Raw genomic sequence first — 15,160 nt, 5'->3', positions numbered from 1 at the left:
GTTTTCAAAAATCAGCTATTTTCAATAGAGGTGTATACTATGACAGGATGGACAAGAAAGATTGTGAGATATATCTATATATGTTCTAAGCTATTTAAAAGGCATATTTTGCAAGTAATTTTTTTAGTTGGATTCATCAATCTTAATCATCACTGCATTGAATGTACAGAGAAAACTACTCATCTTGTAAAATTTGGGGTCCCTGTTGTAAGCCAGAAATAGCTGTGCCTGCCTGCTCTAGTAGAACAATGTCAGGACTTTGTTCTTTGTTCTTTATGAAAAAAAAAACTGAAAGCAAGTGTGTACTCATCTGCATTTCAGAAGACGAACGATGGTGACAGAACTGACCGTGTTGTCTCATTGGGCAGTATGATCGACTTTCAGTGGGATAAGCCCGTTCGTCTGGAACTTGCACCAGGTAACTCGTCTCCTGCAAGTTCAGTCTTGCTCCGTCACAGTATTGCGGGAGCTGAGATCTTGGCTTTTGTCCCATTCGTCTGCTGCTGAGCAACCTAGAGACATTCTTTAGGCAAAGTATACATTCCAATAGGAAAAGCAGTTTGTGATCACAAGCTCAGGCAGCCTCTTGCTTTATTCTCATCAACATCCAAAAGAAATGCTGAGGCCTGTATGATACCTTGGGGCACCTTCTGCTGGCTGTTTATACAAAATTGGAAATTGTGCAGTTTTTCACATGGAAGAATTGTCTAAAAGAGATTGCAACCAATAAAATGTGAAAGTTGAAATCCACTTAATGAAATGTAGGCACAATACTGGAAAGAAAGCATCAAGAGTGATTCACATGATGAGTTATGAGTTTGATCGATGAGATCATGGCTTGCAGCAGGAAGGTACAGATGAGGACAACTGAAATATGAATGTGGGCGAATGTGAGAAATTAGCCATGTTTTACTTCATATATACATACATCACACACACATCATTTCTATTGTGTTTGATTACATGTCTGAAGTATTGTAATGCTGTTGCTGCTCACAACAGTGGAATGTTGACATTTTGCTTTTGTTTCTTACTGTTCTAGCAATGCTGAACCAGACAGAGCTCAGCGAGTTCATCCTTTTGGGTCTCACTGATATCCTGGGGCTGCAGTACTTTTTCTTTGTCTTCTTCCTGTTGCTCTACTTGACCACTCTTCTGGGAAATGGTGCCATTGTGACCATGGTGATAGCTGAGCCCCGTCTTCACACACCAATGTACTTCTTCCTGGGGAACTTGTCCTGCCTGGACATCTTCTACTCCACAGTCACTGTTCCCAAGATGTTGACTGGCCTTCTCTTTGGGCATCAGCCCATCTCTTTTGGTGGGTGCTTAGCACAGATCCACTTCTTCCACTTCCTGGGCAGTACTGAGGTTGTGCTACTGGCCACCATGGCCTATGACCGTTATGTGGCCATCTGCAATCCTTTGCGCTACACCCTTGTCATGAGCCCCCAGATTTGTCTGCTGCTGGCTGCGGCCAGCTGGTCCATTGGTTTTGTGCATGCCATGATACATTCAGTCATGACCCCTCAGCTGACTTTCTGTGGCCACAACCACATTCATCACTTCTTCTGTGACATCAAGCCACTGTTGAATTTGGCTTGCAGTAGTACCAGCCTCAACATGACCCTCCTCAATGTCATTACCACATCTGTTGCACTAGGCTCCTTTGCTCTCATAGTCCTCTCCTACCTCTACATCATCTGCTTCACCTTCCACAAAGTCCGGTCCCAGGAAGGAAGATGGAAGCCCTTCTCCACCTGTGCCTCCCACCTCACTGTTGTGGCACTGTTGTACATTCCAGTGCTCTTCAATTATGCACGACCCTCCTCAGGAAGCTCCCTTGAAAGGGATATGCAAATGTCTCTCCTGTACAGTGCTGTCACCCCAGCTCTGAACCCCCTGATCTACACTCTTAGGAACCACGAGATGAGAACTGCCCTGAAAATAATGCTAGGGAAAAAATCACGTTCCTGGAGGAATGTGACTAAAACAAGGACAACGCACAGAATGTAGTTCACTCCACCTCTCCTGTTTCTAAGAGAGAGCTCAGGACACTGTGTTGCAAGAAACTGGAAAACGACGGATTATCTCATTTAGTTTAACACATTAAGAAGGTAACTGTGTAGATCTAAATCAAAGTTGAGATATTCGTGGACTTGATGCTCCTTCCATCATATTTAGATGCGATGTGTATGGTAGCCCACGTGGTCTCCAGCTTCTAATACAGAAGCATTTGTGCCTCTTGCAGGACTTGAGGCAGAGCTGAAAGTCCCATGCAAGTGTCCTAGATGTCTAAGATATGAAATTACTTAACAACTCTGCTAAGGCAGCTGAATGACCCTGTGGTCATTCAGAGCTCCTATATAGCTGAAGAGAGTTAGCGTGTGCTATGTTTTGGGTGGACGTAACTTGAGCGTGATATTGTCAACATTTGACTTGAGTCAGCCCCGTGGAGGGATCTGGTGAGCAGTGAAAGAATTCATCTGTATTTACATGAAATACTACAGACATGTTAAATGTCCTCGAGTATCCTACCCTGACTTTGCCTTCGGATCCAGAACTGGAAACGTCTGTTGCAGTTTCTTTGTCACACTCCATGCCTGTTAATTAAGGACATTTCTAAGAGCACTAGATATCTATTTGTACTTGGGTACCAAATCCCAACCTTAGTGGGGGTTGCAGCAGTCTATAAGTGCTTCATTTTGAGATTTTGTGTGTCTTTACACAGACATTCAGCACCTTCAGTCTTAGCCTGGGTTACAGTTCCATGTCATGGAATCATATCATAGAATCATAGAATCATTTCAGTTGGAAGAGACCCTCAGCATCACTGAGTCCAACCATAACCCAATCCTAGCACTAAACCATGTCCCTAAGAACCTTCTCTAAACACCTTTTAAACCCCTCCAGGGATGGTGACTCCCCACTGCCCTGGGCAGCCTGTTCCAATACCTGAAAACCCTTTACAGGAAATATTTTTTTTCTAATATCCAATCGAAACCTCCCCTGGCACAACTTGAGGCCATTTCCTCTTGTTCTATCACTTGTTACTTGGGAGAAGAGACCAACCCCTCCATTCTCCAACCTCCTTTCACGCAGTTGTAGATAGCAATAAGATCTCCCCTCAGCCTCCTTTTCTTGAGGCTAAACAGACCTTGTTCCCTCAACTGCTCCTCATCACACTTGTGCTCCAGCCCTTTACCAGCTTCATCACCTCCTCTGCAGGACTCTCCCCTCTTACGATGAGGGGCCCAAAACTGAACACACTATTCAAGGTGAGACCTCCCCAGCACCGAGTGCAGTGGCACAACCACTGCTCTAGTCCTTCTGGTCACACTATTCCTGATACATGCCAGGATGCTTGTGGCCTTTTTGGCCACCTGGACACACTGCTGGCTCATGTTCAGTTGGCTGTCAATCAACACCCCCAGATCCCTTTCTGCCAGGCAGCTTTTCAGCCACTCTTCCCTAAGCCTGCACCGTTCATGGGGATGTTGTGACCCAAGTGCAGGCCCCAGCACTTGGCCTTGGTGAACCTCAGAAAACTGGCCTCTGCCCAGTGATCCAGCTGGTCCACATGCCTGTGCATGGCCTTCCCACCTGCCAGCAGATCAACACTCCCACCCAATTTGGTGTCATCTGCAAACTTAGTGAGGGTGCACCCAATCCCCTCAACCAGATTATTGAAAACAAGATTAAACAAAACTGGGCCCAGTACAGAGCCCTGAGGACACCACTCATAACCAGTCACCCACTGGATTTGGCTCCTCTCATCACAACTCTTTGGGCCCGGCCATCCAGCCAGTTCTTTATCCATTGCAGATACACCATCCAGGCCATGAGCTGCAGCTTCTCCAGCAGATGCTGTGGGATATGGTGTCAAAGGCCTTACTAAATTCTAAGTACACAACATCCACAGCCTTTCCCTCATCTACTACGTGGGTCATCTTGTTGTCCAAGGAGATCAGGCTGGTCAAACAGGACCTGCCTTTCATAAACCCACGTTGACTGGGCCTGATCTTATGGTTCTCTTGTATGGGCCATGTGATATTACCCAAGATCACCTGCTCCATGACCTTCCCTAGCACCAAGATTAGACTGACAGGTCTGTAGTTCCCCGAGTTCTCCTTACGGCCCTTCTCCTAGATGGGCATCACATTAGCCAACCCCCAGTCAACTGGGACCTTCCCAGTTAGTTAAGATTGCTGATAGATAATGGAAAGTGTCTCAGTGATCACCTCTGCCAGCTCCCTCAGCATCCTTGGGTGTATCTCATCTGCCCCCTGTGGAGGGGTTTTGATAGATAAAGATTTGTTCCTGAATTAGTCAGGCTCAAAGGAATCTCAAGGCCTCTTCGAGAAGCTGAGATCAGAGTCTGCTGTGAGAAAGAGTGGCGTTCCTCAATCAGCGGGGTCCTGGCGTGGCGTGAATCATCGGACGTATCATCAGTGAGACTCCAGCGCATGGACAGGCCACAATACTCATTTAGCGAATCCATGCTTGGAGCGTGGACGCATGATCGGAATATAGTTACGTATATAAGGAGACTTGTTTCTGTAATAAATGGCTTTAGCGTGATTCACATTGAATCGACTTGTTTTGCTGAGTCCTTATTTCGTTCCAACAGACCCCAAAGACTTGCGGATATCCAAGTAGTGTAGAAGGATGCTAATCATTTATCCTTGGATTATTGGGTTTTGATTCTGCTCCCCATCCCTGTCTCCTGGCTCAGGGGGCTGGGTACCTGAAGCACAACTGTTCTGACTATTTAAGAATGAGGCAAAGATGGCATTTAATACGTCAGCAGCCTTTCCCTCATTTTCTGTCACTGTGTTTCTGTCTGTATCTCTCAAGGGATAGACATTCTCCTTAGACCTGCTCTTGTTGCCAACATATTTACAGATACATTCTTTGTTGCCTTTTACAGAGGTAACCAGGCCCGCATCTTGACAAAACGGAGTGCAACAGACTTATCACAGAATGTCAGGGGTTAGAAGGGACCTGAAAAGCTCATCCAGTGCAATCCCCCCATGGAGCAGGAACACCCAGATGAGATTACACAGGAAGGTGTCCAGGTGGGTTGGAATGTCTGCACAGAAGGAGACTCCACAACCTCCCTGGGCAGCCTGGGCCAGGCTCTGCCACCCTCACCCCAAACAAGTTTCTTCTCAGATTTAAGTGGAACCTCCTGTGTTCCAGTTTGCACCCGTTGTCCCTTGTCCTATCACTGGTTGTCACTGAGAAGAGCCTGGCTCCATCCTCCTGACACTCCCCCTTTCCTTATTGATAACCATTAATAAGGTCACCCCTTAGTTTCCTCTTCTCCAAGCTAAAACTTACAGGTTTAACCAGTCAGTTTACAGGGAATGTTGGTGGGGGGACACATAAGGGGATGCTGCTGGCTGAATACGAAAGGCAGATGGCAAAGCTTGTATGCTCCAAGTACCTCAGTCAATAGGGAAAGGAGGAGGAATCACCTGTGGTAGGGATCAGGGTAAATATGGGGCTGTGTCTTCCCACACTTTTGAGGGAGGCCATAAAGACTCCAGTGCACTTTATTTATCAGTGTCCTCCAGGGTGAACAAACCCAGGGACTTTGGCTGCTCTTCATTTGGCTTCCTCTCCAAGCCCTTCAGCAACCTTTTAGCCCTCTTCTGCACACTCTAGTAGATTAAAATCTTCTTTATCCCATGGCACCCAGCCCTGCACACAGTGTCTCAGGTGAGGCCGCTCCAGTGCAGAGCAGAGCGGGACAGTCCCCTCCCTCACCTGGCTAGCCATGCTGTGCTGGATGAACCCCAGGTTACGGTTGGACCTCTTGGCTGCCAGAGCACACTGTTGGCTCATGTTCAACTTGCCGTCAAACAGAACCCCCAGGTCTTTCTCCGTGGAGCTTCTCTCCAGCATCTGGTCCCCCAGTCTGTATGTACAGCAAGGGTTGCCGAAGAGGGGAGAAGGACAAAGCAAGGCCCTTGCGCTTGCCAGCCCAAATGCGGGGGTACTGAGGTTTGCAGGGAAAGCTCGATGCAGCCTGGTGATGGGTGCAGGGAAGAGGAGGGCAGGAGGCCTGAGCAGCAGCTCTGGTGCTGGCAGGTCCAGGCAGCATCAGGCAGGACTGGAGAGGTCCCTGCAGAGCTGCTGGGGGGAGCAGAGTGGCGCAGCGGGAGCGTGCTGGGCCCATAACCCAGAGGTCGATGGATCAAAACCATCCTCTGCTACTTGCTTTTGGCCTCGCTCCAGCCCCACCAGACACTGCCTCTCCCTTGCAGCGTTCACCAGGTGCTCCCTGCACTGCTGCCCTCCTGCCCTCTGGACACCCAGGGCTGTCCCAGTGCCTGAGCCCCCTCTCTCTGCCAATGACACCTTCTCCTTTGGGAAGATGCATCCTGCTGGTGCAGGTAAAGGAGCCTGGTGTGAAGGAGTCTGGAACAGCCATTCTCAATAAACGGAGAGGCTACTTTGGGACAGAAGGCAACAGTGTGTCCTGGAAGAAAGGCCCAGGGTTTGAAGTCAGCCAAGACAATCCTAGCAGAGGAAAGCAGTCTGGATCATGCAGGGTCTCCAACATGGGGGTGCAGGGAAGCAGCAGCAGAGAGCATCAAACCACCCATCTCTGGGCTATCAATGCACTCTGTGAGGGCCAATGTTGAAGAGCTTAAGCTGGAAACTGCATAACCAGGTCTTATGAACAGAAAGCAAGATTCTCAGGGCTTAGGAGCCTGGGTCTTGTAGCAGAAGGCATGTGAGGCTTGTGCAAAGAGCTCTGGATTTCCCTTGAAAAGCCCTGTGAGTAGTGGGTGCCTGGTGGCCCTGGAGGAAGAGCGTTTGTACTTGGTGATGGCCAGGCAGATGGAGAGAGTGCCAGGCTCACCCAGGACTATATGGCTGAACTGGGGTGGCCACAGGAGAAAGACAACAGGTGTTCAGCAGGTCCCATGGTGTAATGGTGAGCACTCTGGACTCTGAATCCAGCGATCTGAGTTCAAATCTCAGTGGGACCTCAAGTTTTAGCTCTCTCAGAGCTTTCCTCAGCATGCACACACCTCCCCAGCCATGCTGTTGGGTCACTTCTTTAATGCATTCCCACCAGCCCTCCTCTCCTGTGTTCCCAGCCCTGGCAATGACATCAGTGCCCCTTCTCCTGCCCTGTGCCCAACAAACCTCTGCCAGTTTCCCGAGCTCTGGCCCTGCCCCATCTCAGCTCCCTTCTTCCTGATGGCTGCTTCTGGATGGGGGATCCAGCAGCGGCTCAGCAAATCACACAAGAGCTGAGGTGCAGATCATGCAGGCCAAGCATGGCTCAAAGCAGGGTCAAGAAGAGGAGGCTGTTGAGGGCCTTGTCTGGTTGGCTGTTGGACATTTTCTAAGATGGAGAATCTACAGCATTGCTGGGAACCTTTTCCCCATCTTGACTACCACTGTTTCTGGCATTAAGTTTATTTCCTCTCCTGTCCGATGATTGTGGTGTCCTGTCAGGGAATTCCACCCACCCTGGCACTGTTTCTGCATGGAGACACAGTCACTGTCATGGGAAAGAGCAGGTTCTCCCTCTTTCTTGCAGGGTGGTTGAACAACTGACAGAAGAGGAGGACAAACCACCATGGGTCTCCAGCTATGCTGCACAAAGTCTTTGATGAGAAGGAGCAAAAGCAGTGGCACAGAACAAAGACCAAGAAACACATCTGCAGGGTTCAGGGCAACACAGAGAACAGACAATTGCCCAAGCAAAAGCTGGAAACACAAAGCACTTGCCTTTCCCCATTCTGCTCCACCTGCTGGCAATCCCAGCCCAGCAAGAGCAGTCCCTAACTCCAGCACCCTCCCCCAGCACCAGGAGGTTCAGCAAAGCAGAAGAGAACGAGCCCTTTCTCAAGGAGCTCAGAGCAAAGCAGAGCCAGAGGAGGCACAGCGAGGCCTGACGTGCAGCCAGGAGCCGTGGGCACAGGTCCCTCCTGCCAGCTGGCATGAGGACACCCAGCCCATCTGCAAGGCCTGGCCACACTCCTGCTGTGCAGTCCCCATCATTCCTCCTGCTCCAGAAGGGATGATGCAACAGGTTCAGCAGTTCGGACGGCAGCGGGGGGGGGAGGCAGGCACAGCCCTGGCCCCCCCAGACCAAGGGAGCCCCCAGAAGAGATGGGAACCCCCCCAGTGCTGAGGGAGCTCCCAACAGCAGCTGACAGAGAGGATCCCACAACTGTGTTCTGAGGGAAAGAAGTGAGGATGGGGCCCAGCAGGGTCACCACCACTGGAGAGGCCTCAATGGCCACCGTCGAGTCACCACAGCGGGCGACACAGGGCTCACTGCAGCTGCTTGCAAGTGGGGTTGGGCCAGAGGAACCACAAGGTGCTGGGATACAGGGTCTGAAGCAAGACATCTCTCGGTGAGGGGGGCAAAGCTGAAACACAGAGCACAGACACAACACAGTTTCAGTCTGTCTTTCTTGTCCTCAGTTCTCTCTGCAGATGCACTTCACTGTCCTCCATCTGCCTTTTAACTATAAGTACAGAACTTGCCTCCAGCTCATCTTGTTGACATGTACAACAGGCGTGATGCCTCGGCTTAGAGCTAGATTCGAACGTCTAGGACCAAGGAAGTGCCTAATTGATTGCTAATGTCACAAGGACCTCCTCCTGCATTACCCAGTGTAAAAGCCCAGATGAAGATTGATGCAACTAGTGCAGTACAAATAGGCTGTGTGAAACAAGGGTCTCAGAAATCAGCTCTTGAGAACACTCAGTGTGCACAGAGCTGCCATGGCCCTCACTGTGCTCTCTGAGTTGCATGGTCCAGAAAGGCTGAACCACTGTTGAGACAGGACCCAGCTCAGCAGATTAAAAGCCCCTGTGGAGAGCCTGATCATACCCCATCTCCAGAACAGGCAGTGCTGCATGGAAGGAGGCACTGGATGCACTTGAACATTTGGTTAGAGACCATCTGTCTAAAGCAGAAATTCTGCTGAGCAAGCAGACCTCCCTGCAGCTGAGCCCCATTCATCCCCTTGTGCTTGAAACAACCTTCCTCTTCCCAGCTCTCCCAAGCCAGCCCCATCAGAAGGGAAAGAGGTGGCAGCCCTTCAACAGTTCTAGTGCTGCGCAAGTTCAGGCAGCCCAAGGATCCACCTGAGTAGCCACCATGACAGCAGTTCAGCCCATGGGGAGAGATGGAGCATTTAAACACACAGTAGCTGTTGCTTGATGAGTCTTTGCTGATGCTTAATTACTGGAGACTATGAGTAAGTTGTAGCAGAATGTTGAAACTGTATAATCTCATACAGGAGAAGAGATGCACCTCTACAGGGATGTGGCAAAGTTGAACAGCAAGGAAAAACCATTTGGGGCTGGAGGGAAGTCCCTTGTGGGTTGGAATGACAGCCACGACGACCTTGTTCATGTTCATCAGGCTGTACCACATCCAGGTTTTGTGATTAAAGAGATGCCCTTGTCCTTTCTTGAAAGAGACCCACACCCAAATGGGCCTTGTTTTCTCTGCAAGGGAACCCCAGAGCCCAAAGTCTTGCATGGCCGGCTTATGAGGACAAGTGCAGGGCAAGAAACCAAATGCTCATGGCCATTTTTCTTGGGTCAGGAGTGGCATGGCCCATTCCATGCATTACAGACTACAAAGGCACATTGGATCAGCCTCCTAGAGCACCTGGGAAAAACCCTGAACTGCCAGCGAACATGAGTCATTGCTGTGAATTTTAGTGGACATGTTGTCCTGGCCTCAGGTGCACCAGCAATACCAGAGCTAATAGCCTCATGAAACCACTGGTGCTTCTACGTGATCTTGAACTGTTGCTGTGTTCCAAGGCATGACCTTTTGCTGTCTGCTCAAGGACTCATGTGGCAGTGTTAGGTCAACTGTTGGACTTGATTTTCTTGAGGGTCTCTTCCAACCAAAACGACTCTTTCATTCAGCATACCTGAGAAGTACAACAGTTGGAATGGGTGTCTGGAGGTCCTCTGCTCCAATGAACTGCTCCGAGCAGCTCAAATTCCCTGATAACTCAACAGCTTCACGCCTCTTACCCTTTTGCATTTACATCCATCTCCTGCTCCCCACATTGCTCATCTTCACTAGACTCCATAACCCTAGTGACGTGAGCCTTACCCTATACACTACGTGCTCCAGCCCTCACGTTCTGTCTGTTCCTCTGCCAGTACTTCTCTCCAGAAGATCCCAGGGTTATGGGATGAGGTCTGGAGGTGGATGGGAAGTAAACAGGAGGATTAGGAGTGAAGGCTCCTTCCAGGATTTACAGAGAAATTTCTGCTTCTACAGACTTTCCCTCTTCTTCCTGTCACACCTGCTGCCCAGAAGAGGGGTATACTCAATCGCATGAAAGTGAAATGCAGACCAGGTGGCATTCACACATCCAGCACTCATGGTCTTCATGGAGCACTACCAGATTTCTTGGCTCATTCAGATCAAACCTAGATATCGGTGGGTTTCAAAAGTGGGATGAAACAAGCAGACTGAGAAGGAGAAAGAGAAGTGGCCATCCCTGAGGTGTCATTATACAGACCACATGAAAAAATCTATTCATCTCATTTCACCAGACCTTTCTGTGTAACTGCTAAACAGTGCTGCACCCTCACTGCCATCTCCTGGTGGCCCGCAAGGGGCACAGTGCAGCCCTGGATGTGCTGTCCTAGAGACAGTGACTTCCCCAATGGTGGCAGAGTTCAGAAGTCAACAAGACAAGGCTCAGAGCTTCCTGAGGTAAGTGGGAAGCTTTGTCTGCTCAGAGCAGGAGATTGCCCAAGAGGACCTTCTCAGGTCCCTTCTAACCATCATTATTCAGAAAAGCATGGAGTCTCAAGAGCCCTTGAGCAGCAAACAAACAGCAATGCCTTGGAAGTCAGCAGCAGCACAAGGCTGCATAGAAGCACCAGTTGATTCAGGAATGATGCTAAAAGGTGTGGTAATGCCTTTGAGGAAAGCAGAGCTTTCAGAGGAATGAGGCTATGAGTCTGGTATCTCTGACATGCCTCTGAGGCTGAGGCACTTTGTTCACTGGAGTCCCCAGCATGATGACTCACATTTGCCAGGAGCTCAGGGTTTTTCCCAACTCTCTCACATCATGATGACTCCCAGGTGCCCTGTGAGACTGATCCAATGTCCCTTTGTAGTCTGAAATGTATGGAATGGGTCACCGCATCTGTGACCAAGAAAAAAGGCCATGAGCTTTTGCCTCTCTGCCCTGAACCTGTCTGCAAAATTAGGCCATGCAGACCTCTGGGGTATGGGATGCTCTTTCTGAGCAAATCAAGTCGATTTGGGTGTGGGTGTCTTTCAGAGATGGGCATGGGCTTCTCTGTGATCACTCTCCTATGTGCTGATTTGCTTCTTTTCAAAAGGTTCTTCACTTCTTGATCTGAGCCTCGATCCCTGGTTGGAAGAAACATGAAGGCCTGGTTATCAAGGGATGTGGCTATGGAGATCCCATGGAGAGGTTACTTGAAAGAGACCGGCTTGACCCTCTGGTCTGCTCTTCGTTATTATTAATCTGCCTTTTGTTCCCTGGGCTCATGGGCCGATTAAACAAGCTGTGGCAGAGCCTGATACGAGTATTTAAGGTCCTTGTGGCCCTCAGTCCTGCTTTCAAGGGGTTTCCCTCCAGCCCACAATGATCCTTCTTTGCTAGTGAGCTTTGCAACATCCCTGCAGAACGGCATCTATTCTTCTGTACAAGATTGTGCAGTCTTGAACCTAGTGCAGAAGAATTTATCCCAGGGGTTAAGTCTGGGGTAGTATGACTACAATTGACATGCAAGATATACTCAAAAGGTATACTCAAAAACTTTTTTGTCACAGTCTTCACTGGCAAGTGTCTTAGCCACAAAACCAAATTAATGGAATCCAAAGGCAGGGCCTGGGAGAATGAAGTACCAGTCATCACGGGAGATCAGGTTCAAGCCCATATAATAACAAACGTGAATGTGCACAACTCCACAGGACTTGATGAGATGCGTCCAAGGATGTGAAGGAATTGGCAGATGACGTTGCTGAGCCAATAGCGATTAAATTTGAAGAGCTGTGGGGGGTTGGTGAAATTTCTGGAAAAGTGAAAACATAACCCCCACTTTTAAAAAGGGTAGAAAGGAAGACTGAGGGAACTGCAGCCTGGTCAGTCTCACCTCTTTGCCCAGCAAGACCATAAGGCAGATCCTCCTGGAAACTAGCCTAAGGCACATGGAAACAAAGGTGATTGGTGACAGCCAACATGGCTGTCATGGTAAATTGTGCCCGAGAAACTTATCGGCCTTCTACATATTGGCTGAGGTGTCACACTCAAAGAGTTGCAGTCAACGTCTTGAAGTCCGGGGGAAGACCTATGATCAGTGGTGTCCCTCAAGGGTCTGTACTGGGACCAGTATTATTTAAAATGTTTGCTGAGAATATAGACAGTGGGATTGAGTTCACCCTCAACAAGCTTGCAGATGGCACCAAGTTGAGTGACATGGTTGTTACTCTAGAGGGAAGGGATGCCAGCCAGAGGGACCTTGACAGGCTAGTGAGGGGGCTCAAGGCGAACCTCATGAAGTTCAACAAGGCCATATGCAAGGTCCTGCACCTGGGTCAAGGCAATCCCAAACATGGATATGGGCTGTGCCATGAGTGAATAGAGAGCAGCCCTGTGGTTTAGGATTTGGGCATATTGGTGGATGAAGAACTGAATATGAGCTGCCAATGCATGCTTGCAGCCCAGAAAGCCAGTTGTACCCTGGGCTGTATCAGAAGAAGGGTGGCCTGAAAGTCAGAGGAGGTGATTCTGCCCATCTACTCTGCCCCATGAGACTCCACCTGGAGTACAGTGTTTAGATGTAGTGCCTCCAACATAGGAAATACATGGACCTGCTCAATTGGGTCCAGAGTAGTACACACAGATGATCAGGGGTCTGGGCGCCTCTCCTAGGAGGAGAGGATGAGAGATTTGGGGTTTTTTATGCTAGAGAATAGAAGGCTCTTCAGAGACCTCAAGACGGGGAGGGACACTTTGTCAGGGAGTGCAGTGACGAGAAGAGAGGCAAAGTTTTTAAAATGAAAAAGGTTAGATGTAGATTAGATATTTGAAAGAAACTCTTCCCTGTGATGGTGGTGAGACACTGGAACATGTCATCCAGAGAAGCTGTGATTGCCCCGTCTTGGAAGTGTTCAAAGCTTGGTTGGAAGGGCCTTTGAGAAACCTTTTCTCGTGGAAGGTGTCCTTGTCCATGTGAGGGGGGGTAGAAAAAAGTTATATTTAAGGTCCTTTAGAATCAAAACCCATTCTGTGATTCAGAGCTCATTCCAGTTATTATGAAGTGGGAGCAAAATATTTCAGATGAAAGGGGCAGGCACTCAATCACCAGCAAGGCTTTGGCAAGCAACAACTAATGGGAGCTTAGATGCTTCATGAGCAAGGAATGTTTGTGGCCACACGGGGCAATAGGACACAGCATAAAAGCCTGCACTGCTCCAGGCTCTGCATCCTCCTCTCTTGCCTCCCTTTCCTCCAGGAACGAGGTAAGACTCTGTGCACTCCATCTCTCCCCATGGGCTGAACTGCTGTCATGGTGGCTACTCAGGTGGATCCTTGGGCTGCCTGAACTTGCGCAGCACTAGAACTGTTGAAGGGCTGCCACCTTTTTCCCTTCTGATGGGCCTGGCTTGGGAGAGCTGGGAAGAGGAAGGTGGTTTCAAGCACAAGGGGATGAATGGGGCTCAACTGCAGGGAGGTCTGCTCAGCAGAATTTCTGCTTTAGACAGATGGTCTCTAACCAAATGGTCAAGTGCATCCAGTGCCTCCTTCCATGCAGCACTGCCTGTTCTGGAGATGGGGTATGATCAGGCTCTCCACAGGGGCTTTTAATCTGCTGAGCTGGGTCCTGTCTCAACAGTGGTTCAGCCTTTCTGGACCATGCAACTCAGAGAGCACAGTGAGGGCCATGGCAGCTCTGTGCACACTGTGTGTTCTCAAGAGCTGATTTCTGAGACCCTTGTTTCACACAGCCTATTTGTGCTGCACTAGTTGCATCAATCTTCATCTGGGCTTTTGCACTGGGTAGTGCATGAGGAGGTCCTTGTGACATCAGCAGTCAGTTAGGCACTTCCTTGGTCCTAGACGTTCGAATCTAGCTCTAAGCCGAGGCATCACGCCTGTTGTACATGTCAACAAGATGAGCTGGAGGCAAGTTCTGTACTTATAGTTAAAAGGCAGATGGAGGACAGTGAAGTGCATCTGCAGAGAGAACTGAGGACAAGAAAGACAGACTGAAACTGTGTTGTGTCTGTGCTCTGTGTTTCAGCTTTGCCTCCCTCACCGAGAGATGTCTTGCTTCAGACCCTGTATCCCAGCACCTTGTGGTTCCTCTGGCCCAAACCCACTTGCAAGCAGCTGCAGTGAGCCCTGTGTCGCCCGCTGTGGTGACTCGACGGTGGCCATTGAGGCCTCTCCAGTGGTGGTGACCCTGCCGGGCCCCATCCTCACTTCTTTCCCTCAGAACACAGTTGTGGGATCCTCTCTGTCAGCTGCCGTTGGGAGCTCCCTCAGCACTGGGGGGGTTCCCATCTCTTCTGGGGGCTCCCTTGGTCTGGGGGGATCAGGGCTGTGCCTGCCTCCACCCCACTGCCAACTGAACTGCTGAACCTGGTGCATCGTCCCTTCTGGAGCAGGAAGAATGATGGGGACTGCACAGCAGGAGTGTGGCCAGGCCTTGCAGATGGGCTGGGTGTCCTCATGCCAGCTGGCAGGAGGGACCTGTGCCCACGGCTCCTGGCTGCACGTCAGGCCTCGCTGTGCCTCCTCTGGCTCTGCTTTGCTCTGAGCTCCTTGAGAAAGGGCTCGTTCTCTTCTGCTTTGCTGAACCTCCTGGTGCTGGGGGAGGGTGCTGGAGTTAGGGACTGCTCTTGCTGGGCTGGGATTGCCAGCAGGTGGAGCAGAATGGGGAAAGGCAAGTGCTTTGTGTTTCAAGCTTGTCCTTGGGCAATGGGCTGTTCTCTGTGTTGCCCTGAACCCTGCAGATGTGTTTCTTGATCTCTGTTCTGTGCCACTGCTTTTGCTCCTTCTCATTAAAGACTTTGCGCAGCGTAGCTGGAGACTCATGGTGGTTTGTCCTCCTCCTCTGTCAGTTGTTCAACTGCTCTGCAAGAAAGAGGGAGAACCTGCTC

General features: G+C 49.8%; 1 protein-coding gene, 1 long non-coding RNA gene and 2 other non-coding genes across 4 annotated transcripts; all 4 read left to right on the top strand.

The window, feature by feature from the left end:
* Positions 1-1,044: 1,044 nt before the first annotated feature.
* LOC135580491 (olfactory receptor 12D3-like) lies at positions 1,045-2,016 on the top strand. The gene has a single exon (XM_065075854.1). It carries the CDS (start codon positions 1,045-1,047, stop codon positions 2,014-2,016), a length of 972 nt encoding a protein of 323 aa, XP_064931926.1.
* A 4,133-nt stretch (positions 2,017-6,149) lies between these two features.
* On the top strand, positions 6,150-6,221 carry TRNAM-CAU (transfer RNA methionine (anticodon CAU)). Its single transcript has one exon. It is a non-coding gene; the product is annotated as a tRNA-Met (tRNA).
* A 711-nt stretch (positions 6,222-6,932) lies between these two features.
* On the top strand, positions 6,933-7,004 carry TRNAQ-CUG (transfer RNA glutamine (anticodon CUG)). The gene has a single exon. It is a non-coding gene; the product is annotated as a tRNA-Gln (tRNA).
* Positions 7,005-13,418: 6,414 nt separating this feature from the next.
* LOC135580613 (uncharacterized) lies at positions 13,419-15,082 on the top strand. The gene is made up of 2 exons (XR_010475530.1): positions 13,419-13,516; positions 14,299-15,082. It is a non-coding gene; the product is annotated as an uncharacterized LOC135580613 (long non-coding RNA).
* Positions 15,083-15,160: the final 78 nt, after the last annotated feature.

This window comes from Columba livia, chromosome 11 (genome assembly GCF_036013475.1).
Source record: "Columba livia isolate bColLiv1 breed racing homer chromosome 11, bColLiv1.pat.W.v2, whole genome shotgun sequence".
Classification (NCBI taxonomy): Eukaryota; Metazoa; Chordata; class Aves; order Columbiformes; family Columbidae; genus Columba; species Columba livia.
The sequence above is the reverse complement of the archived record's forward strand: the minus strand, read 5'-3'. Positions and strand labels throughout refer to the sequence as shown.

Bases quoted from the DNA above. Each gene is read 5' to 3' on its own strand.
- LOC135580491 (XM_065075854.1), top strand. From the start codon at position 1,045: ATGCTGAACCAGACAGAGCTCAGCGAGTTCATCCTTTTGGGTCTCACT.